This window comes from Jaculus jaculus, chromosome 16 (assembly GCF_020740685.1).
Source record: "Jaculus jaculus isolate mJacJac1 chromosome 16, mJacJac1.mat.Y.cur, whole genome shotgun sequence".
Taxonomy (NCBI): domain Eukaryota; kingdom Metazoa; phylum Chordata; class Mammalia; order Rodentia; family Dipodidae; genus Jaculus; species Jaculus jaculus.
The window spans coordinates 46,924,344-46,948,789 of NC_059117.1; the positions used below are offsets into that span (position 1 = coordinate 46,924,344).

Sequence of the window (24,446 nt, forward strand, 5' to 3'; positions counted from 1 at the left end):
GGGAGGGAATACATCCCTGATACTGCAAACTTAAAACAGGGGTAGTCATGAGCCCTAGGAGTGTGTAACATCTGCTGATGTCTGGATAAGTGTATATACTGTGCTTATCAAACTGCCCAGTAAGCACTTCTCTTAATGTTCATACCCTTATATTAACGCTACTCTTACTTTTTTTTTTTTTTTAAATTTTTTTTTGGTTTATTTTTATTTATTTATTTGAGAGTGACAGACAGAGAATGAGGCAGAGAGAGAGAGAGAGAGAGAATGGGTGCGCCATGGCTTCCAGCCTCTGCAAACGAACTCCAGACGCGTGCGCCCCCTTGTGCATCTGGCTAACGTGGGACCTGGGGAACCGAGCCTCGAACCGGGGTCCTTAGGCTTCACAGGCAAGCGCTTAACCGCTAAGCCATCTCTCCAGCCCTACTCTTACTTTTGGTAGAGAATCTTCTCTTTTCAGATGGCAGTAACCTTGGGACGTCTCAGACAGTATCATGGTGCTGGAAAGAAGTGACTAGAGTACCAAGTAACATCTCGATCACACCTTCCAAGGCTCAGGGTCTAATGCAGAAGAGGTGACGGAAAGAATGTAAGAGCCAAAGGAAAGGTAGGACTCCTTTGGTATCAACATGCTCCCTCCAGACATAAAATGGCCTGGATATCCATAACCTCATAGTGCCTGACACTACCTACACAAGACCATCATAAGAAAAGGGAAAGATCATGACATCAAAATAAAAGAGAGACTTATTGAGATGGGCAGGGGATATAATATGATAGAGAATGGAATTTCAAAGGGGAAAACGGGGGGAGGGAGTGTATTTTTTTATATTTTATATATTTTTTATAACCATGGAAAATGTTTTTAAAAATTGAGAAAAAACACAGTAAGATTAAAAGAAAAAAAAAAAAAGGAACTGGGTACCTGGGATGGAGAGATGGTTCAGCGATAAAAGTGTGAAGACTGAAGCCGGGCGTGGTGGCACACGCCTTTAATCCCAGCACTCGGGAGACAGAGGTAGGAGGATTGCTGTGAGTTCAAGGCCACCCTGAGACTACAGAGTGAATTCCAGGTCAGCCTGGGATACAGTGAGACCCTTCCTTGGAAAACCAAAACCAAACAAACCAAAAAACCAAAAAGCACTATAAGTGTGAAGACTGTAGTTCAGATCCACAGCATAATAAAAACATAAATGCTGAGTGGGTGGGTACATGCCTATAATTCAGAAGGCAGATAGAGGGGATAGTAGCTAGACTAGTGGAATTAGTGACCCCTGGTTTAAATAAGAGATTCTACCTCAGTAAACAAAGTGGATAGTAGTAGAGGAAGACACCTGATGTCATCATGCATGTCACACATGTGAATACACACATATACCACAAACATATACATGCTAAAAAAACAATGAAGGAAAAATAAAATAAAGAGGACCAGAGGTGCTTAGTAATGTCCCCTTCACCTTTCCAACCTGCTGGAAGGAACTACTGTCTTAGTTTCCCCAGTAAGCACAATTAGAGGCATGGATGGCTCAGCAGTTAAGGTATTTGCCTGCAAAGCCAAAGGACCCAGGTTCGATTCCCCAGGACACACGCTAGACATTTGCACAAGGGGGTGCACATGTCTGGAGTTTGTTTGCAGTGGCTGGAGACCCTGGTGCAGCATTCTCTCTTTCCCTCTCTCTGTCACATAAATATATGGTGCCAAGCACCCCTCTACCTCAGAGCTGATACCTACAGACCTCTGTACTATTGTTTCACTGATATTTTTATTATGCATTATGTAAGGCATTATAATTATGTCAGGAGCTGTAACTCAAAAGTGTCCTTCTTCCAATATTCTTCAAGTGTTCCAGGCAGGGACAGGGCTTGCTTGCTCTCTCCTTTGAGGAGGGCACTTCCTGTCATGCCTGGTGTCCACAGCCTTCCAGGTGCAGGTCCTTTGTCCACTGAGAAGTCCCAGCTGCCTCTCAGAGGCCTACCTGTGTTATCCCTTCCTTGGTTTCTCAAGTTACTGCTGAGACCACTGAAGTCACACAGCCCAATCTGGCCAAGCAGCTCAGTTGAGGACCACAGGTTTGACAAGCTCATTCTGTCCACACTGTGGGGTGGATACACACACACCTCTATTGTGCCTCATCCTTCCCAAGGGTGCTAAGAATTCCCTGGGGAGCTGACCAATGCCCAGGGATACCCAGCTCTTTTCCCAGCATTATTTGCCTGGGCTAGAGTGACACCCTACCTTGAAAAAAACAAACAAAAAATACCCCCCTACCCTCCAAAAGAGTGGGACAAAGAACAAATGACTACTTCAGGAGACCTGTAAAGGCCAATGATAAAAGCCTTGGAGGTAGCCCTAAAGAGTCCTGGCCAGCTTCCAGGCCAACTTCTCAGCCTCTTTGGGTCCTGCTGGCAGGGTGAAGGGCTGGACCATAGTCTAGCTAGAAGGCAGGCTGCAGCAAGTGTCCCCTGGCTGTGGTGGGGAGGCAGAAGCAGTTATAGCTTTGGAGGGCAGAGGTTGGACCAGGGAAAGTAATTCTTTGGGACATTTAGGGCCTGATCCCCAAGCTAAGAATACCAACCTCTTTCCCTCTCTATATACCCTTCTTCCCACAATGCACATTGGCTGCAAGAAAACAATCATCTGAGGGCCGATGCATTTTTCTCAAAACATGTATTTAGCACATCTTTGAACACCTTTGTCAGAAGCTCTTGGGAATGTGTAGATACGCCACTCAGCACTCCATGCCCTTCCTAGCCCTTGGTGACAAGGCCCCTCACAGCTTGCACAATGGCATCCTTGTCAATACCAAACATCTTCAGCAGCTCAGCTGGCTTCCCACTTCTTGGTACTTGGCCAACAGCCAGACGGGTAACAGTAACTCCAGGCTCACCCACTACTTCAGTGGACACTGCCTCACCTATGCCACCTAAGAAAAGGAAAAAAGGTGAGTCAGATGTCAAAGCCTAGGGACAAGTACAGGGGAGGGGCTCAGCCTTTCAGTCTGAGTTTGTGTCCTGAGTCATGGACTACCTATGTTCTACTCCCCTTGCCAGGGAAGACATTATTAATCTATCACAGGCCAATTAAGGCATCTCATTTGATTTATTTTCTTCTTTTTAAAAAATATTCTATTTATGTATTTGAAAAACAGAGAAAAGCATAGACAGGAGAGAATGGGCATACCAGGGCCTCTAGCCACTGCAAGTCAACTCCAGACACATGCACCACCTTGTGCAGCTGGCTTATGTGGGTCTTGGGGAATTGAACCTCGGTCCTTAGGCTTTTCAGGCAAGCACCTAAACCACTAAGCCATTACTTCAGCCCTGATTTCTTTATCCCAGGCTGATCTCTGCCTGTCTCCCGAGTTGCTTGCTACATTTGTAAACACGCGCTCAGCTTCAATGGATTTGTAACACTGCCCTCCAGTGGTCATCATCAACAAAGAGGAACACTTCACCTCAAGAGTTAGGCCCATCTCTTCCACTGAGGCCTTTCAAAGGAAAGAGTAGACAGACAGGCATAGTGGTGCACACCTTTAATCCCAGCACTTGGGAGGCAGAGGTAGGAGGATCACTGTGAGTTCAAGGCTACCCTGAGGCTACATAGTGAATTCCAGGTCAGCCTGAGCTACAGTGAGACGCTAACTTGAAAAACAAGAGTGGCATGGGGCTGGACAGATGGCTTAGCAGTTAAGTGCTTTTAGTTCGAGGCCGGATTCTCCAGGTCCTATGTAAGCCAGATGCACCACGTGGCGCATGCATCTGGAGTTCATTTGCAGTGGCTTGAGGCCTTCGTGTACCCATTCTCTATATACCTGCCTCTTTCTCTGTCAATTGCTTTCAAATAACTAAAAAAATTTTTTTTTTTTTAAAAGAGTGGCATGTGCTTAAAGGTTACTCACCATGGAGGACTTGAGTAAGTTAGAAATTCTGCATTATTTTCCATTTTATTCTGTACAATCACTTTAGCTCCTTTACCTGAGCCCCAGGAGGGCAGCTGTGGCCCACAACAACTGGGATTTGGCCTCTTACTACCATTCAGTCTTGGCTTGGGGACCCAGCTAACTCATAGAAGCTGCCAACTTCAATGCTAGGAATGGTCAATTTAACTATGTAACCAGATGCATTTAAAGTCATTTTCACCTTCTGTCTGTGGCCTGTCCCTTCCCTAGCCTCCTTTGACTTGTCCAGCACAGCCCCAATTACCTTCATAGTAATGGTCCTCCACAGTGAGGATCCTGCCCTTGGTGGCACGGGCACTCTCAAGGATGAGCTTTCTGTCCAGGGGCTTGATGGTGAAAGGGTCCAGCACACGGATACTGATCTTGTCTGTGACATAGGAGAAACCAGAGTATGGCTCAGAGGAGGTCTATGTACTGTGGTTTGTCCTGTGGTGAGCCTTCGATGGCTATCCCCCTGGGTAGACATATCCTAGGGGTTGTCACATAGCTACCAGTCCAGCCTCAGCAGCCTCAGGCCTGCTATGTAAGGAGAACCAGCTGCTTGTCCCCTTGTTGAGCCCTTGCTGGTCAGCCGTCTCTGAGGAATCTCAGCCAACTGTGTGGCCTGAGGGTGGTCCTGGAAAAAGACTGTCATGTGTAGGCCCTATACCTTGTCATGATGTCTTTGAAGATCAAGGGAAAACCAGAGGGAAGGCTCCAGATGTCTGACTTAAGGCAAAGGTTTTAGGGACAGTGGAGAGGGAAGCTGCAGCCATAGGCAGGAGGATGCCAAAGTGACAGGCAAGGACCCAGCAGAATGGCCCCAGGGAAAGGCCACCATGCCCTGCTGAAACCTGCTACCTGGGTACTCTTAACTAGGTGAGACTTCCTTGGCCTCTCTAGCCAGACTCCTTCCTGTTCCTCCTGGCTCTGCACAGGCCACTCTGGCCTGCATCTTGCTTTCAATGTTTGATTTCCTTTCCTAAATTACGTATGTATGTATGTATGTATGTATGCATGCATGCATGCATGCAAGCAAACAAGCTACCTGATGCATCTGGCTTATGTGGATACTGTGGAATTGGGTCCTACAAGTGCCTTAATTGCTAAGCCATCTCTCTAGCCATGCAGTTTGATTTTTACTCAAAGGTCACCTTAGTTAGCAATGTTCACCCTCTGTTTCACTGGTGTTCACGTGGTCAAAATGTGACATCTGCTTGGGATTCCTCAAGGATCACCAGCTGCCTTTTTTGGGCAGGGGAGAGGGGAGTGTTGAGAGGGTTTTGCCCTAGCCCAGGCTGACCTGGAATTCACTATGTAGTGTCAGGGTGGCCTTGAATTTACAGCAATCTTTCTACCTATGTCTCCTGAGTGCTGGGATTAAAGGCATGTGCCACCACACCCGGCTTCACTAGCCATCTCTTTAGCTTATGCAGTCCAGGATAGCCTTTAGTTCAACACAGAGCTGAGGATGGCCTTGATCCTCCTGCTCCTGCCTGGAGTGCTGGGATTATGGGTAGGCATCACCACATTCAGTTTGTGTAGTGCTAGGGATCAAACCCAGGGCTTCATGCATGCTAATCAAACATTCTGCCTGTGCTCCATGCTGAGCCCACTATCTAACATTTACACTCAATGCTCTAGCCCTGGCTGTCCTGGAATTCACTATGTAGACTCAAGGTGCTGGGACTGAAGACATGTGCCACCAAGCCCAACTCACAATAGTTTGTGTGTGTGTGTGCGCGCTTTGTTTTTCAAGGTAGGGTTTCACTCTAGCTCAGACGGACATGGAATTCACTACGTAGTCTCAGGGTGGCCACAAAAATCATGGTGATTCTCCTACCTCTGCCTCCCAAGTGCTGGGATTAAAGGTGGGCATCAACATGGCCAGCGGCAATAGTTTTAATACCACTTAAATCTTCAAGACAACTCTACAGTGAAAGTGCCAGTTTACAGATGGGGAACGAAGGCATCATGATGATGATGTGCCCAGGTAACTCGTGATTCCAGGGCTACTGGACAGGAACAGTGGCTACCACAGTGTCAGGACTTAGCAGCTGGCTTGGCTTAGAGTACACAAAGCAAGGCTTTAGTCACTGTCATCATTGTTAACTAAATGAGGCTCTATATCACCAAGACCTCACATGTAGGCAGGGCTCAATCTGTGACCTTTGGGTTCCTTTTTCCTCACCTTTCTTCAGCATCTCAGCAGCAGCCAAGGCCTCATGCAAGGTCACACCAGCTCCAATCACTGTCACCTGGTCATCTTTGCTCTTCAGAACCACCTGAGAGTGACAACAGGACCAGTGAGGCTCAGGGACTGGGGGTTGGGGTGGGCCCTGACATCCAGGAGTGGCAGCAGAGGGAGAGCTGCTAGTTCTATGGGGTTTCTTTGACATGAAGGATACTGACCTTGCCTTGTCCAACTTGGAAATCCTCATTATTGTTGTAGATGATGGCGTTTTCTGGGCGGCTGGTCCGGATAAAGCAGATGCCCTGGGATAAGAACAGAAAAACTGAGGAACAGAGTATGGCACCTCTAACCTCAGAGGGCAAAGTCTCTAGAGGGCCACCCTTCTCAGATATAATCCTTGCCTCTCAATCCCAAACGGACAGAGTAGGGGTAGGTAAGGTGGGCTAAAGTCACTGGATTCCAGGTACTAGAAAGTAGTAACACTCCTGAGAATCATTCACAGCTCTGCCAGTGTCAGACTAGAATCAACTTTCTACAAGGTGGACTGGCCTATTGGTGGGTCTACGCCAACAGAATAACCTCAGCAGACCCCCAACCAACAAAGAGAGGAACAGGAACCACCTGTATGATAGCCCTGTGCTATTCTGGATCTGACCATTCAGATGTAGCTCAGCTCATTCTTTTCCTATCTTGGGGAACCCCACTTGAAGAGGGAAGTAGCATTAACTGCTAAACTGGCATAGTATGCCTCCATGCCGGCCTCCACTTTTAACTCTAGGGAAGAGCCATGTGGCCAACCTTTGTATTGGCTGCTAATTCCACTGCCTTCTCTGTAGCAACTCCATCACTTGGGTAAAAGACAGTTGACATGGGGATTGACCGAAACATGGCCAGATCTTCCAGGGCCATCTGAGAGGGTCCATCTTCTCCTGAGGTGTATGTAGGAAGGAAAAGCTGAGTGAAGATTTTCCATCCACAGATTCCCAGTGTCCTGGAACCCTGGTCCAACCTCTCCCATAACCCCTGGTCCAGGTCAAGAGAAGGTAAGGTGCAAGCATCCTAACTCAGCTCACCAATGGACACACCACAGTGGGAGCCACAGAGGTTAATGTTGCTCTCGGAGATGGCCGCCATGCGTATCTGGTCAAAGGCCCGTGTGAAGAAGGCTGCGAAAGTGCTGCAGAAGGGCACTGTCCTGTTGCGTGTGGCACAGCCTACAGCGATGCTCACCTGGAGGCAGGAGGATATCAGCCCCAAGACAGTAAGCCCAGAACCTCTTGCGGAGTGGAGGACAGTGTTATCCTACCATGTTAATCCCATGTGAATGACTCTGTACACCCTTGGACTCTGTTCCAAACTCTTCTGATGTGAAATAATCATCTCAAATAAGTTCTCTTAAAATTATTTTCTTCCTAGGAATCGTAGTTCATGCCTAAATTTCCAGCACTTAGGCTGAGCTGGTAAGGCCTTTTTTAAAAAGATGAGTCTAAAGCCGGGTGTGGTGGTGCACGCCTTTAATCCCAGCACTTGGGAGGCAGAGGTAGGAGGATCACCGAGAGTTCGAGGCCACCCTGAGTGAGACTACATAGTTAATTCCAGGTCAGCCTGTACCAGAGTGAGACCCTACCTTGAAAAACCAAAAAAATAAAAATAAAAAGTTGAGTCTAGAATGAAACTTGCCTCAAAAAACAAACAAACAAAAAAACAAAAAACAAAAAAACCCGGTTATGATGGCACACACCTTTAATCCCAGAGGAAGAGGAAGGAGGATCATCGTGAGTTCAAGGCCACACTGAGAGTACATAGTGAATTCCAGGTCAGCCTGAGCCAGAGTGAGATCCTACCTTGGGGAAAAAAAAAAGCCAGGCACGGTGGCACATGCCTTTGACCCCAGCACATGGGAGGATCACTGTGAGTTCAAGGCCTGCCTGGACTACAAAGTGAATTTGAAGTCACTTTGGGCTAGAGTGAGACCCGACCTGGAAAAACAAAAACAAACAACAAAAAAAAGAAAAATTTGCCGTTGTGGTGGCGCACGCCGGTAGGATGTTGCTGAAGAGGCAGAGGCAGGAGGATCATGAGTTCGAGGCCAGCCTGGGCTACACATTTGCCGGGCGTGGTGGCGCACGCCTTTAATCCCAGCACTCGGGAGGCAGAGGTAGGAGGATTGCCATGAGTTCAAGGCCACCCTGAGATGACAGAGTTAATTCCAGGTCAGCCTGGACCAGAGTGAGACCCTACCTTGAAAAACCAAAAAAAAAAAAAAGAAAAAGAAAAATTTTTCCCTTGATGCAAGGTATGGTAACCCACTCTTATAATCCCAGCATTTCAGAGATAGAGGCAGAAAGATCTAGATTTCAAGAAAGACCAGCCTCAGCTACTTACCAAGTTCAAGTCTGGACTACATGAAAGCCTATCTCAAAACAAATTTTTCATTTCTCTGAAATGATTCTTTAAAAAATACTTTATTTATTTATTTGAGTGAGACGCAGAGAGAATAGGCATGCCAGGGCCCCTACCCACTGCAAATGAACTCCAGACTCATGTGCCACCTTGAGCATCTGGCTTATGTGGGTCCTGGAGAACTGAACCTAGCAGGCAAGCACCTTAATCGCTAAGCCATCTCCTCAGCCTGAAATAATTCTTTTGTCTTTCTCCCTCCTCTTCCTTCCTTTTTCTGAGACTGTGTCTCAGGCTGGCTTCCAGCAGAGGGGCTATCTTGTACTCTTGATCTTCTAACTTCTTCCTCCCAAATGCTGGGATGGATGCCATCACACCTGGTCTGAAACTTTGTTTTTCTGTTATTTTTCTTCCTTAATAAATTAAATAAACTTAAATGGCACGACAGTGGCCAGAGGCCTTGGTGTGCCCATTTTCTCCTTCCCTACCTTCATTTTTGTCTTGTAAATAAAAATATTTGGGGTTGGAGAGATGGCTTACTGGTTAAGGCGCCTACCTACAAAGCTAAAGGACCCAGGCTCAATCCCCCAGAACCCACATAAGCCAGATGCACAAGGTGATATTTGCACCTGAATCCCATTCTCTCTCACATAAATATTTTTAAAAGATTTATTTTTATTTTTATTCATTTATTTATTTGAGAGTGACAGAAAAAGAGGCAGAAAGAGAGAGAGAGACAGACAGAACATGGGCGCGCCAGGGCCTCCAGCCACTGCAAACGAACTCCAGACGTGTGCGCTCCCTTGTGCATCTGGCTAACATGGGTCCTGGGGAACTGAGCCTTGAACCAGGGTCCTTAGGCTTCACAGGCAAGCACTTAACTGCTAAGCCGTCTCTCTAGCCCTAAAGTATTTGCTAAAATATATAATTTAGGGTCTGGCTACTGTGAAGCCTAATGACCTAGGTTCAATTCTCCACTACCCACATAAGCCAGATGCACAAGGTGGCACATGTGCCTGGAGTTCACTTGCAGGGGCTGGAGGCACCCATTCTCTATCTGCCCACCTCTCTCAAATAAATAAGTAAAAATACTTAAGCCAGGCGTGGTGGCATATGCCATTAATCCCAGTACTCAGGAGGCAGAGGTAAGAGGATTGCTGTGAGTTTGAGGCTACCCTGAAATTACTAGTGAATTCCAGGTCAGCCTGGGCTAGAGCGAGACCCTACTTTGAAAAAAAAAAAAACTTTAAAATAAACGTGTGTGTGTGTGTGCACACATACACGCGCACACGCTAATGCTTACCTGGACTTCTGGGGAATTGAATGTGGGCTGGCAGGCTTTGCAAGCAGTGACTTTCAACACTAAGCCATCTCTCCAGCCCTAAATTAAGCTTTTCATGAAGAAAGCAAAAATTGTCCCTGTTCTCTGGATTTGCCACCGGTGCAAGTCCCTTACAGGCATCAAGACTTGTGTGGAAGCCAGCTGTCTGGCTAAGGGCGGTGGCCTCTTGCCAGCTAAAGCCCAAGGCCCTGAACTTCTCACCCAAAAGAGTTGCTGTCCCAATACAATGGCACTATAACCTGCTATAAATGACATGAGTCTTTACCCAGCATCTGGTGCCACTCCAGCCTTATACCCTGAAGTGTAGCATGGACTCTCTGGAAGCCACAACATTAGATTCTGCTGGCAGACCTGTAGAGCAATTAGTAACTTCCTGAAGGAAGCAGCTTCCTGTGACCCTTCAAACCAGGCTAGTGTGCTAGATCAGAAGGAAGGGTTATAATGTTTCATTTTTTGTTTTGAGAAGAATCCTGGCCTCAACTGTTTGGCAATGCTCCTGTCTCAGCCTTCCAGGTGCTAGAGTTACAAGTATGAGCCACCATGCCTGGCTAAAGGGGGGTCATTCTAATAACAACGGGCTGAATCTGGTGTAATCTTAGCCACCTGAGGGACTGAAGCAGAAGGATTACAAGTTCAAGACTGGCTTGGACAGAGCCTGTCTCAAAATTGTCAAAAAAGAAGGCTGAGTTGCACAGGGGTGGGGGAGTGGGTGTGTGGGGGACATGCATCTGGAGCTCCTTTGCAGTGGCTAAAGAATCCCAACATGCCTATTCTCTCTATCCCTCTTATAACTTTTTTTTTTTTTTTTAAGAGATCATAGGTACAGCATTTTCCTGAGCTTGCATGAAGCCTAGGTGAAATCCCAGGACCATAACAACACACAAGTAATCGAACAATCAAATGAGTGGATAAAACATCATTCCTTATTTCACAGCCTCAGTCCCCAGTGTAGCCCTGTCAGGGGCCATGAGTCCCCTCAATTCTGCATGCCTCAGGGTGGTAGGGGCCAAAGGCCCTTTTACCACCATGCCTGGCTTACCTGCAAATTCCTCCCATGTGTACCTGGACAGTATCACCTCAAGCTATGGCTACTCAAGATCAAAGGTCAACTTGGGGTCCTAGCTGTTCTCATGGTCTCCTTGAACTGGGCCCATAGCTGTCACCTGGCACTGCCAAGATGGCTGCCCAAGTGATGAATGAAGAGGGTTTCAGCCTGCCGCTGCCCTCAGAGAGCAGGCCTGTGCCCCACATCCCACCACTAGTACCCACCATGTTCTGCTCGGCAATGTAGCACTCAATAAAGCGGTTTGGGTGCTCCTTTTTGAAGAGCTCTGAGAAGGTGGAGTTCTTGGTGTCCCCATCTAAGGCGATGATGCGGTCGCTGGCATGGCCTAGTTTGGCTAGGGCTAGCCCATAGGCCTTGCGAGTGGCAATCTGCGGGAAGGAAAGCAGGTCTGACTATCACTGGGGCATGTGTAGGGCTGCAGCCTAGAGTCCTCTCCTTGCCCCTGGGGGCATTTGGAGCTCTGAGGAAAAAGGATCCAAATGGGAGAGGGACAGCTGGGCATGGTGGCCTTTAATCCCAGCACTTGGGAGGCAGAAGTAGGAGGATTGCTTGTGAGTCTGAGGCCACCCTGAGACTATTCCAGGTCAGCCTGGGCTAGAGTGAGATCCTACCTCAAAGAAAATAAAACAAAACCAACTGGTGATGGGGGACTGAAAAGTGTCTGGAGACTGTCTGCGGTGGCAAGGGGTTCTGTCATACTCATACTACCTCAAACAAAACTGAAGTCAGGCATAGTAGCACATACCTGTAGGCCCAGTAATAAGGAAGCTGAAGGAAGAGGATTAAAGAGTTTGACAGTGGCCTGGGACATATAGTGACACTCTGTCTCCATAAATTAAAAATAAACACAAAAAGGGGGACAGATAAATATGTCCAATAGTACAAGGAGCCCTGGAAACTGATGATGACTGTAAATGTCTCCAAACAGGAAGACTGAGGGCCTGGGAGTCAGAAGGCTAGATACAGGTTACATCAATGGGTTCACTCAGAAGGTCATTTTGCCAGGCCTCCAGGGAGTACTGAGCTAAGTTCTTGCTTCTTTTTCTTTTCTTTCCAACTCTAGCCCAGGTTGACAGAAAATTCACTATGTAGTCTGGGGGTGGCCTCAAACTCACAGCAAGCCTCCTACCTCTGCATCCCAAGTGCTGGGATTACAGGCGTGTGTGCCCCACACTCAGTTAAGTTCCCATTTCTACCAACATCTTACTACACGACTGTGGGGAACTTCCTTACCCCCTCTGAGCCTCTACAGAGCTGCTGTCCTGATCAGGAACTTCAGGGTTCCCTTCTTATCACAGATCAATTCCTTTCCTAACTCTCCATAAGGCACTTGTTGAGCTTAACTTCAGGAAGCCAGAGAAGCAGCCTTGCCCCAGCCTCAGCAAGTCCAGAAAAGCAAGCTCTAACTAGGGAGTACCTTGTCCCCAGTTTTGTAGCTGGGTGGGGTGGGCATACAGATGTTGTCAATGTCCACTGAGGGGGCGTCCTCCTGTGGTGGAGCGGCAAGTATCTTCTTTTTGCTCTGAACCTGGCTGTAGATTTCTTGGATGATCTGATCAGCCATGTTTTTGGGAAGAGGCTTCCCATGCCATGACTCCTTGTCTTCCACACCTTCAGGTAAACAAAGGACAGGTAAAGCAGGAACTCCCAGAGGGAGCATGGCCTCCATCTGTCCAGTGTAAGCAAGAATATCCATGGAGGGAAAAAGGAAGGGTGTTCTCATAGAAAAATAGAGCCTAGCACTGGGGCAAAATGAGGGACAGAAAAGAAAGGTTCACAGAACAGGATTCCTACATGCCTGCCACTCAAAGAACATTGCCTAGTCCCCCAGGAGCTCAACGACCCAGAAAGGAAGGAAATGTGCTCAGGTATATCCATGTGCACTGCAGGCAGGTAACCCCTATCCTCTTTGCTACTGTTCCTGTAGACCTCAGCTCCAGTCCCCACCGCCTGTGCAAAGTGGTCAGATACAGAAATGACAGACTCAGATTTTGGTGGGTTAGGAAGTCCCCCAGCAAAGAGAAAGTTGAAAACTGAAAGAGAGTGAGTGCTGCCAAGTTCACTCAATCCAAGTTGCGAAGTAGGGTCTGGACCCACCCCTCAGAGCCCCACTGTGTGGGGACCTTCTGAGGTCATCTGTCACTACAGCCTGGGCAGAGCCAAGAATCGACTGACAATACCCAACAGGTCCCAGAATCTGTTGAGGGTCCAGATTCTACCTGGTATCACTCCAGCGCAGATGGCTGGGGCTGGCAATGACACTATGCAAAGTGCCAGCTACAGTGGGGTGCAGGGACTGTCTCACTCAGTGAACTCCCATCTGCCCATACTGCTCACACCCTCAGTCACTTCAAGGAACAGCTAGGGGCTGGCACTTAGGTCACACAGGTCAGGGCCAGGGCTGCAGGAAATGAGGAAGCTCACACAGACCTGTGATCCCACGGCCCTTGAAGGTCTTGGCGATGATAGCTGTTGGCTGGTGCTTGGCTTGGCCAAAGGCCTTACACAGCTCTTCCACACTGTGCCCATCCACAATGATGGTGTGCCAGCTAAGGACAGAGGTGGAAAAAAGTGAGGGACAGCCACATGGCAGAATGCCCTGAAGAGTGCCCAGGGGAAGGTGTGGCACTGCATCTGGGGACTTGCCTATACTCACCACAGCTGCAGGGTTAGCTGGAAAGCCTAAGGTGTTTCTAGTTTGAGTTTTCTTTCTTTTCCTTTTCACATTATTTTGCTTCCTTTTGTCTTTTAATTTCCTTTCCTCCCAAATAACTTAAAGTTTAGTGTATGCATTGTTTCTTTTACTCCTAAATCTGCACATTTCCTGTTGGGAACTGTTTTGGGAACAATGCACTGAATTTGGAATCTGGTGTTGAATTCTAAGTCTTTTGGCACTATTTTTACTTTGAGGACACATCTAATTCCTACACAAATGCTGGAAACTTGTACTTGGCTGTGGTCTGCGCTGCTGAATTCAAATGCCCAGAGTTTGAAACTGAGCTGACGCAGCACAGCAGGGAGACCTAATGTAGTGAGGATTCATCTCCCTGCCTTTGCAAAGCTTCTATTACAAGCACCTCTCAATGTCATGGACACAGCCTCGTACGTACCCAAAAGCCTCACAGCGCTTCTGGTAGATGTCCACTTGGTGCTGCAGTGGGGCCGGGTCACTCTGGCCCAGGCGGTTGATATCAAGAATGGCAACGAGGTTGTCCAGCTTGTAAATTGCAGCAAAGGCCATGGCCTCCCACACAGAGCCTTCTGACAGCTCCCCATCGCCCAGCATGCAATAGACCCGGTAGCTGTGGACAGAGGGCAGGTCCAGGGTCTGTTCCTCCTCCCCTGGGTCCATTGGTCCCACAGCCCCACCTTCCTCAGAAGCCTGCTATTAGAACAGAAGCACAACTTTGCATGGCTGGCAGAGCAGGCAGCAAGCAGAGGGGTGATAGAGTGGACCTGGGCACTTGATGGGTAGAACCCGGGAGACTACGCTCATTCCTGCTAGAAGGGGTCAGCTGGGGACACATAGTGCAGGCTACCTGAGGGAAGAATGGGCACAGCTGACAGGGCCTAAAAGCAACACTGGCATAGGAACTGGCTGCCTCACAGGTGGGCTCTCCAGAAGTTATGACTGGGGCTGGGCCTGTAGCTTTCTCCCCTTAACTCAGCAAGTGTGATCTTCTCAAAGCAGTGAACGAGGCAGGGAGTGGGAACTGGGATGCATCACGCAAAGAACAGGAGCTTCATTGGCATCACAGGAGTGAAGGGAGTGAAAAGAGGAACTCAGTGTCCCTAGCCCCAGAAGATGTGAGGTGACAGAGGAGCAGCATCAACAGCAGGTGCAGAAGCAGGATCACCATGTTTGATGCTGGGCCCAGACTTCCCTGAGGTTCGTTCAGTCACTGAAAATAGCTGAGCCAGGATTGTCAGCTTCGTGCTGTGTAAGCACACACACAGGAAGGTGACAGGACTAGAGGTAATACCTCTGCTTTGCCCAGTATATAGTTGTGTGCCTCTAGAAAACAAGGGTGATGGCTGGGCAGGCTCACAGAGGGCACACTTGCCCTTGATTGCAGCTCCAGGGGAAGGTGGAGCCAGGCAGCCAGAGCTGTCAGCATGACTCAGCACTTCACAGGCACAGGCCAGAGAGCTTCCTATGTGTTCCCCTGTCTGCTTCTCTAGTCCTCTACCAGGCAGAACCACTAATTCCTTGGCCAGGAGGGCAAGGCTAACAGGGTCTACTCGTCACAGAGGCTCTACCAAACCTGGGCTTTTCTGGAACTAAATTCTACCCCTAAGCTGTTTCCTGTCTCCCTGCACATTATCAGGGGCCCAGTCTAGCGCACAGCTCCCAAAGGAATCCTCCCAGATAGTATGGAGCTAGAGAGGTCTGCAGAGAACTTGACCTCCAGAAAGGGCTTCTAGGGAGGCAGACTGGCTGTATCCCATGGCCAATCTACTTTCTGGAAGTTGGACTGGATCTAAGCAGGGTCATAACATAGCTCTGGGCTTCAAGACCAAGGGACAAGGCTGATCCCACAGGGTAAATAGACTCAGGTCAGGGCTGGAGAGATGGCTTAGTGGTTAAGCGCTCGCCTATGAAGCCTAAGGACCCCAGTTCGAGGCTTGGTTCCCCAGGTCCCACGTTAGCCAGATGCACAAGGGGGTGCACGTGTCTGGAGTTCGTTGGCAGTGGCTGGAAGCCCTGGCACGCCCATCCTCTCTCTCTCCCTCTATCTGTCTTTCTCCCTGTGTCTGTCACTCTCAAATAAATAAATAAATAATGAACAACAACAAAAAAAAAGACTCAGGTCAGAAGAATAGCCCAAGACTCCAAAGGGGTTGTGAGTAGCGGGTGGGAGAGAGGCTATACTGGAGAGATGGCTTAGTGGTTAAAGGGGGGGAACTACACAAGCCTGGGATAACCTGACCTGAGTTATTAGGGGTTGGGGTTATGGTATGATTCACTTAAATGTCTATATTAAAGAATGGAGAATCCGGAGGCCATTAGTTACAAAGTAATCTAGCCAATGAACAGCATTCTCACTAGTGTACTGTCACAGGAAATTAAACTTACCTTGTATATTAGGACACAAAAAATTCAAAGATGTAGGGGCTGGGGTTGTAGTTCAGTGGAAGAGTATTGGTCTGCATATGAAAAGCACCCCCCCCCAGCACCCTGGTCAAAAAAAAAAGTGCCTAAAGAAATCACAAACACTTAGGCTAATCAAAAATCAACAGTTTCTGCAGTTTCAGGCAGAGGCACAAGGCTGTTGTTAATCACTATAGATTCCACTTACTGCATTCTTTAAAATAAAAACTTCTACAACGTTTTTAAAAGAATTGCCAGGCGTGGTGACACATACCTTTAATTCCAGCATTTGGGAGGCAAAGGTAGGGGGATCACCGTGAGTTTAAGGCCACTATGAGACTACATAGTGAATTCCAGGTCAGCCTGAGCTACACTGAGACCCTCCCCTTGAAAAACAAACACACAAACAAACAAACAAAAAGAATTAGGGACTACAAATGTGCAATATGACCTACCAGAAGACTAATGTTAATGAGAGAACTATTTGGAAACCATCTTGAATGTCCAACAACAGAGGACTGGCTAAATGCCTTTGTAGTATATCCAAAGACATGACAGTATGCAATTTTTGAAACTCAGGTTTTTTTCTTAAATATTTATTTACTTATTTAAGATGGAGAGAGGCAGAGAGGGAGGAGAGATGAGAAGAGAAGAGGGGAGAGGAGGAGAGAATGGGCACGCCATGGCCTCTAGCCGTTGCAGACAAACACATGTGCCACTTTGTACATCTAGTTTACGTGGGTACTGTGGAAATCAAATCTGGGTGCTTAGGTTTCGCAGGCAAGCACCTTAACCACTAAGCCATTTTTCCAGCACTCTTGATAGTTAACATTGTGAGAAAACGCCGAGTATGTGAGAAAAAGCAGAGTATGAAGTTCTATTTATGTTAAGATTACAAGTTTGTAAGTCTTCATGAAAACTTAATAAGGGGGGCTAGGGAGATGAGGTGGTTCGTGGTTAAATGCGCTTGCTTGCAAAGTCCATCTTTCTGGGTTCAATTCCCCTGTACCCACATAGAGCCATACGCACTAAGTGGCACATCCATACTGACTGACTCTGCTCACACACACACAAAAAAATATCTAGGGGACAAAAAAACAAACAAACAAACAAAAAACAGCATGGAGCCAGGTGTGGTGGTTCATACCTATTGATTCTAACACTTAAGGCAGAAGTAGGAGAAATCACAATGAGTTCAAGGGCAGTCTGTGCTACCAAGGGGGCTCCAGGTCAGCCAGGGCTAGAGTTAGACTTTGCTTCAAATCAACAACAAAGCAAATGGTGTCAGGCCTGGACAGCAGGATGGTCTGGGGAGAAGCAGCTGAGAAAATGTCCATTTCCTTTTACTGCTGTATCTCTCAGAAAGGCTACAGGGAGGAACAGTGCCAGCAGTCCAATCCACTCTTATCGGCATGCTACCTCTGGGTGCCTGGTTGGGTGTGATAATCCCTTGATGTCCTGGCTCCCTTCCCCAGGTACAGTCTGAGGGTGAGGCTCGGCCAACTCTGGCTCCAAGCCACCATGGCCCTGTGAACCCATTAAACCCCTTCTTCCTACAATGGCTTGCCCCATTATGTTGGGGTTAGAAGGTAACTCTTCACAGGGAATTATTTCAAGCAACTGTAGGGAATAATTAACTCACATCTCTGGTTCTAAGCCAAATAAATTTTCTTAAACATACATCTCATTCTCTGTGACTCTTCACTTCATGGTGAATCACTTCTGGGTATAACTGAGCCTGCCCTGTAGCTCACCCAGGATCTATAATACAGGCTGTGCTGCCAGGTGACCCTAGCCTGAAGGGATATGGAGAGGCTGGGGTTCCCCTGGAAGGTCAATTCAGGGGCCCACAGCAGGTGCTTCCCAGTACACATGCAGCTAGGCTTCCTGCAGCCACTTGTCCTCACCTGTCAGACCTACCACAGCCCTAGCTCTATGTTGCCCTTTGGCATGGTGGGTAGCAGGGGAGTGGGAAGTTCCAACTGAAGTGAAGGCTAGACCCCACTGGCCCTCCTCTCCAAGGAAGCTCCCTGTCCACAGGGCGCCTGGAGACTGTGAGGGTCCCCTATGAATTCTACCAGCACAACCAGATGACCTAGGCAAGTGTCCTTCCTGTCCCCTCCCCTATAGAGATGATCTCCTCATACCCATCCCCATCTACAAAGGGCTTATCAAGGTGAAACCACACGGGCAGAGCACAGGGCCTGGCTCTCATGTGAAGGTTGAAGAAACCATTCTGCCTAGTGGTTACTGTTAGTAACTTTAACCTCTGCTTCCCAGGCCCAATTGTGACTAAAATCTGTCTTAGAGGGTAGAAAGGTCAGGAGAGCGGGATGGAGAGAAGAAGATGGGAAGAGGGTTTATCAAAATTAAAGATGATGGGCTGGAGAGATGGCTTAAAGGTTAAGGAACTTGCCTGCAAAGCAAAAGGACACAGGTTTGGTTCCCCAGGACCCATGTAAGCCAGATACACAAGGTGATGCACATGTCTGGAGTTCATATACAGTAGCTGAAGGTACTGGCTTGCCCGCTGTCTCTTCCTCTATCCCTCTCTCTTAAATAAATAAACAAACAAATAAAGTTCCTTTATATAAAAAAAAGATGTTATGAAAGCCATACAGAAACCCACTTCTTTGTTACCTAACTAAAAATATATAATTTTTTTTTTCAAGGTAGGGTCTCGTTCTAGACCAGGCTGACCTGGAATTTACTATGTAGTCTCAGGGTGGCCTTGAACTCACTGTGATCCTCCTACCTCTGCTCAAGTGCTGGAATTAAAGATGTGTGTCACCACACCAGGCAAAAATACGTAAGTTTAAGAAGAGAGTTTGGGTAGAAGCACCCTGGGGTGGGTAATGCTACACCCAATACTGGGAAACCCCCAGTGACAGGTATGGGACTCCAGTGACTTGTTGGTCAGGAAGGCCCCTGAGCTGAGACTCTTTAAAATAAAGACTATTGTCCAGGCTTTTGGTTGCCCACTAGACCTAGGTGGTAAGATCCTATTACTGAAGATACCACATGCTTTGGTTACAGTGAGAACTTAAGCCAGAACTAAGCTAGCACCTCTTCCCTGCCAACTAGCTGTCACCATGCTGGAAAGTGGAACACAACCTGCTTAGGGAAAAGTCGTCAATAGTCGTAACCAGCAGCAGGTTCTGCAAGCTACACACCGACCATCAGACAAGACATGCTCTAGCGGCATGTGCGTTGTGAGGGCACCATGCGCTGTCTGACTGGATCTGAGGCCCACTCACTCCATGTGAGGAAATTCATGCCTGATACTTTAACCTATATCAAAAGACTATGGCTAGGACTGGAGGGATGGCTTAGCGGTTAAGGTGATTGCTTGCAAAGCCAAAGGACCCAGGTTCGATTCCCTAAGACCCACATGTCTGGAGTTCGTTTGCAGTGGCTGGAGGCCCTGGTGCAACCATTCTCCCTGTCTCTCCCTCTTTCTCTCAAATTAATAAATAATTTTTTTTAAAAGACCATGGCTAGCCAGGCAAGATGGTACATGCCTTTAATCCCAGCACTCAGGAGGTAGAGGTAGGAGAATCGCTATGAGTTCAAGGCTACCCTGAGCTAGAGTGAGACCATACCATGTGAAAAACACACATACACACACAAAAAGAAAAAAAAGAAAAAAAAAAAAAAGAGAGAGAGAGAAAGGGAGGGCTGGAAAGATGGCTCAATGGTTGAAGGCACTTATTTTTAAAGCCTGACAGCCCAGATTCAATTCCCCAGTATCTACTTTTTTTATTTAAAATAAATGTTTTATTAGCTGGGTGTGGTGGCACATGCTTTTAATCCCAGCACTTGGGAGGCAGAGATAGGAGGATCGCTGTGAATTTGAAGCCACCCTGAGACTGCAGAGTAAATTCCAGGTCAGTCTGAGCTAGAGTGAGACCCTATCTTGAAAAACAAAACAACAAAAAATTATTACCCAACTTAAAAAAAAAAAAAAAAAGGTGTTTTGTGAAAAAAAAAGACTTGTTTATGCCCCTAAAACACTATAGGCCACTGCCAAGGCCCTTGGTTTCCCACCAGGAATAGATGGGAAGACCCTATTGCTGAAGACTTCACGTACTTGGGCTGCAAGGCCACTGAGAAATCCTGCTAGAACTGAGCTGATAGCCTCCTCCATGTAGACCAGCTGACAGAAAGCTGGAAGAAGCCATTCTACATATAGTTCAATGGGAAAAAGAGATACCACCAGTGAAGATACTCAACAGTGGACACTGCAAGCCTTATAATTGGCCACCCAGCTCAAATGAGCCAATGGGTGCAATACTGGCACATCTGTCATGGTGGAAACCAACTGCCTTCCAATTGGACTGGAGGCCTGCTCCATGGGGGGAAACACATCCCTGATACTGAAAACTTAAAACAGGGATAGTCATGAGCCCTAGGAGTGTAACATCTGCTGATGTCTGGATAAGTGTATATACTATGCTTATCAAACTGCCCAGTAAACACTTCTCTTAATGTTCATACCCTTATATTAACGCTACTCTTACTTTTGGTAGAGAATCTTCTCTTTTCAGATGGCAGTAACCTTGGGACGACTCACACAGTATCATGGTGCTGGAAAGAAGTGACTAGAGTACCAAGTAACATCTCGATCACACCTTCCAAGGCTCAGGGTCTAATGCAGAAAAGGTGGCAGAAAGAATGTAAGAGCCAAAGGAAGGGCAAGACTCCTTTGGCATCAACGTGCTCCCTCCAGACATAAAATGGCCTGGATATCCATGACCTCATAGTGCCTGACACTACCTACACAAGACCATCATAAGAGGAAGAAAAGACCATGACATCGAAATAAAAGAGAGACAGATTGAGATAGGGAGGGATATGATGGAGAATGGAATTTCAAAGGGTAAAGTGGGTGGGGGGGGGATTACCATGGGATACATTTTATAATCACGGAAAATGTTAATAAAAATTGAGAAAAAAAAATTTAAAAAAGACTTGTGTATGTAAATGAACACGTATGAAAGTGCATGAGAGAGAGAGAATGAGAGGGACAGAACCTCTGAAACCCGGACTTCCTCAAATCTGGCCCCAGTGGAGGAACCCTTGGGGGCATCCACAACACCCCCAGAAGTGAGAACTGTGTGACTGTGTGGTCCTTCTCCCAGTCCGGCTGTTCTGCACAGCTTTGCCCAGTAGTCCTGGCATTTTCTACTCCATATTCCACCACAAGCAGCCTTTCTGACTCACTGAACCAGTAACAAGACCCATAACCATCCCAATGGCAACTAGGCTGTATGCTGCCTTTTCAGCACCACTGTTTCCCTCCCAGCACAATTTTGTTTGTTTTCAAGGTTGTTTTCTTGCTCTAGGCCAGGCTGACCTGTAATTGACTATGTAGTTTCAGGGTGTCCTTGAACTCATGGCGATTCTCCTACCTCTGCCTCTTGAGGGCTGGGATTAAAGGCGTGCACTGCCACCACACCCTCTCTTGAATAAGTAAAAATTTTTAAAAAAAAACTAACTAGGGGCTGGAGAGATTGCTTAGTGGTTAAGGCACTTGCCTGTGAAGCCTAAGGACCCATGTTGGACTCCTGAATCCCATGTAAAGCCAGAAGCACACATGCCCACTAGGTGGCAAAAATGTGGAGTTCAATTACAGTGGCTGAGGCCCATGCATGCCAATTCTCTCTCTCATTCCCTCTTAAAAAGTTAATTAAATAAATAAAAAGAAATAGAAGATAGACTAGTTGATTCAGTGGAAGGAGCAAAAGGGGAGACACCACATGGTGGGAAGGAATTAAAAATAAGATAAAAAAATAAAATCTGTCTTGAGGGCACAGGACGGTCTCTCCCATAAACTATCTGGTGCAAGAACAAACTGTACCCACCAGCTGTAGGCTCAACCTCCTAGATGGATGTCTCTTTGCTAGTGGACAGAGAGTGGCCCAAGGGCCCTGGTGTCCACTCAGATATAGGAGTATGGAGGCAGATCCTCTGACACTTCCAACATCGAGGGCATGCTCTCTGGATGCAAACCTAGCCTGCCAGTCAGGATCTGTGCAGATCCCTTAACTCCCCTGGGTCCGTTTAATCTAGAGAAAGGTGACACTAGTGTATTACTGTCCTCAGGTCTGTGTGAGGTCTGGAGAGGGCACATAATTATGTTTTACAGCCCCAATGAGGCAAAGAGATACATGGGCAGGAGGGGTTATGTCTGGGCCAATGAGGAGTCCTCTTAAAATTACCAAGGGTAGAAGTGGGGAGCAGGGATGTTACCTGGCTTTGTCGAAGTATTTGCCTGTGTAGGCCATCCCACAAGCAGCTCCAAGGCCTTGGCCCAAGGAGCCAGTGGCCACATCAGTGAAGGCTTGTTTCTGTCATAACAGAGCCACAATTATTTATGTAGAGAGTGGAACTGTTTGCTCCAATTCAATTCCTAGGATCCTGGCCTCTCTAGCCACAGGGGCCACGACTGAACCCCCACCCAGACCTAACCCCACCTCTTCTCTTCAGAAGGCCCCTCCCCAGAGTCCACTTATTTATTTATTTATTTATTTATTTGCACGGTGAAGTTCAAATCCAGGGCCTTGTGTATGCTAGACAAGTGCTCTACATATTCAGCCCCTGAATGTGACTTGTTTTCACTGTGAAGGCACTGTGGGGTGGGTTCAACTCCTCCAATGGAATGTGTGACCTCAGGCTGGACCTAAAACCTTTGAGCCTCAAGGTATCTTAAATGCAAGGAGTCTACCTAATGAAACAGCTAGAGAATTTGTGATAAAAAGTTAATAAAGGGGCTAGAGACATGGCTTAGCAGTTAAAGCACTTGCCTGTAAAGCCAAAGGTCCCAGGTTCAATTCCCTAGGACCCATGTAAGCCAGATGCACAAAGTGGCGCATGCACCTGGAGTTTGTTTGCAGTGGCTAGGTGCCCTGGAACTCTCTCAAATAAATAAAATTATAATATTCATAAAGCACCTAGTGTGTTTAAGGCTGTACACTTTGGGGTATTGTAAAAAGAAGAAAGAAAAGCTGGGCGTAGTGGTGCATGCCTTTAATCCCAGCACTCAGGAGGCAGAGGTAGGAGGATTGCCATTAGTTCAAGGCCATCCTGAGGCTCCATAGTGAATTCCAGGTCAGCCTGGGCTACAGTGAGACCCTACCTCGAAAAACCAAAAACAAAAGAAAGAAAAAGAGTTAATATTTGGCCATAGTGAGTACTCAGGCCACAGCAACAATGTTTATAATAATGGGATACCAGGGTACTCCATGGAGTTAGCTGGTTCCTTCCTTCCCTGGGCATCATGAACACCCTGCTGACATCTCTATACTGGCTCCTTTAGAGAGGTTACTCTCTTCTTGAGTTGTATCAACTCAGTCAAGCATGCAAGGAAGGGAAGCTTAGGGAGGACCCTGAACACCCTGGGGAGGATGAATACAACACGCCTTACTCCTTTGCCTTTTCACACCCTCACATTCTCCTCCCTCATGCCTAGAAGGGAGTTGGAGGCCTGGAATGCTCCTAGTAGGGACTTACAGGGACAGGGTGTCCGTCCAAGTCAGAGTTGATCTTCCTCAGATTCAGGAGCTCCGCCTCAGGAAGGAAGCCAGCCTCAGCCCAGACTGCATACAGGATGGGAGCTGCATGGCCCTGGGTGAAAAAGAGTTCAAGAGAGGGAGTTGGATGCAGAGCCATACTGGGACTGTTCTTCCACACATGGAGGCCTGGGCCTGGCTGAGCCTGCCAGGCAGGATATCCATTTCAGAGGAGGAAGCCAAGTGAAGGCCACTTCTCCCCTTTCATCCCTCTCCAGCCTCGGTTTTCAGCCCAAAGTTCCCACAGCCAAGGGCAGGCACAAACAGGTGCAGGGGATGAGGCCAAAACCCAAGCAGGAATCCACCATCCTAATCCCTGGCTTCTGGCATGCACCACACTTGGATAGACTTCTAAGTCCTACAGCTGCCTGGAGAGACCACAAGCTACTGAGCAAGGCCTAAGGACAGGCAAATCACAGGCAATTTCCAGAAGAGGAAAGATAGAAGATAGAAGCTTGAACTCCAAACACCACCACAGTGGACCAATGCTTACAAGCAAAGCAAGCCTTCAGAAGGTTGGCTGAACACACAGAGACCAGGTAAGAAAACCACAAAGTATCTTCAGACCTGCCTGTCAATATCCAAAGTGAATGGGCACCCAGGAGAAGCACTGTTTCCACCCTACTAACCCCCCTCCTTTGGGTTACAGCCTCCTTGATATATCTGGCTCCATGAAGAGTAACTCATTAATTTGGTCATTTATTTTTTAGCTGGAGTTTGGTTTAACAGCTGGGTCAACACAGTGAAAGACACTGAGGGAGGGACTGGGACGAGCAGGTAGGGAAGGAGGGGGTTAGCCAGGGCTGGCACTAGGCAGGGACATGTCTCCTCTGAGCCCATTCA

The 24,446-nt window shown here is 47.5% G+C and overlaps 1 protein-coding gene across 4 annotated transcripts in view; it reads right to left on the bottom strand.

Moving 5' to 3' along the window:
* Window positions 1-2,651: 2,651 nt before the first annotated feature.
* Window positions 2,652-24,446, bottom strand: part of Tkt (transketolase) — a 32,915-nt gene continuing 11,120 nt past the window's right edge. For 3 of the 4 annotated variants that reach the window (XM_045135865.1, XM_045135866.1, XM_045135868.1), the window contains 12 exons: window positions 23,545-23,658; window positions 22,285-22,382; window positions 14,051-14,242; window positions 13,371-13,489; window positions 12,358-12,551; window positions 11,144-11,308; window positions 7,206-7,362; window positions 6,931-7,061; window positions 6,351-6,434; window positions 6,130-6,223; window positions 4,204-4,326; window positions 2,652-2,924 (listed from right to left, as the gene is read on the bottom strand). In XM_045135865.1, coding sequence (XP_044991800.1) covers window positions 2,749-2,924; window positions 4,204-4,326; window positions 6,130-6,223; window positions 6,351-6,434; window positions 6,931-7,061; window positions 7,206-7,362; window positions 11,144-11,308; window positions 12,358-12,551; window positions 13,371-13,489; window positions 14,051-14,242; window positions 22,285-22,382; window positions 23,545-23,658 — 1,647 coding nt within the window. In that variant the 3' untranslated portion in view covers window positions 2,652-2,748. The remainder of the gene's footprint in view (window positions 2,925-4,203; window positions 4,327-6,129; window positions 6,224-6,350; window positions 6,435-6,930; window positions 7,062-7,205; window positions 7,363-11,143; window positions 11,309-12,357; window positions 12,552-13,370; window positions 13,490-14,050; window positions 14,243-22,284; window positions 22,383-23,544; window positions 23,659-24,446) is intronic. The other variant, XM_045135867.1, reaches the window with a different exon arrangement.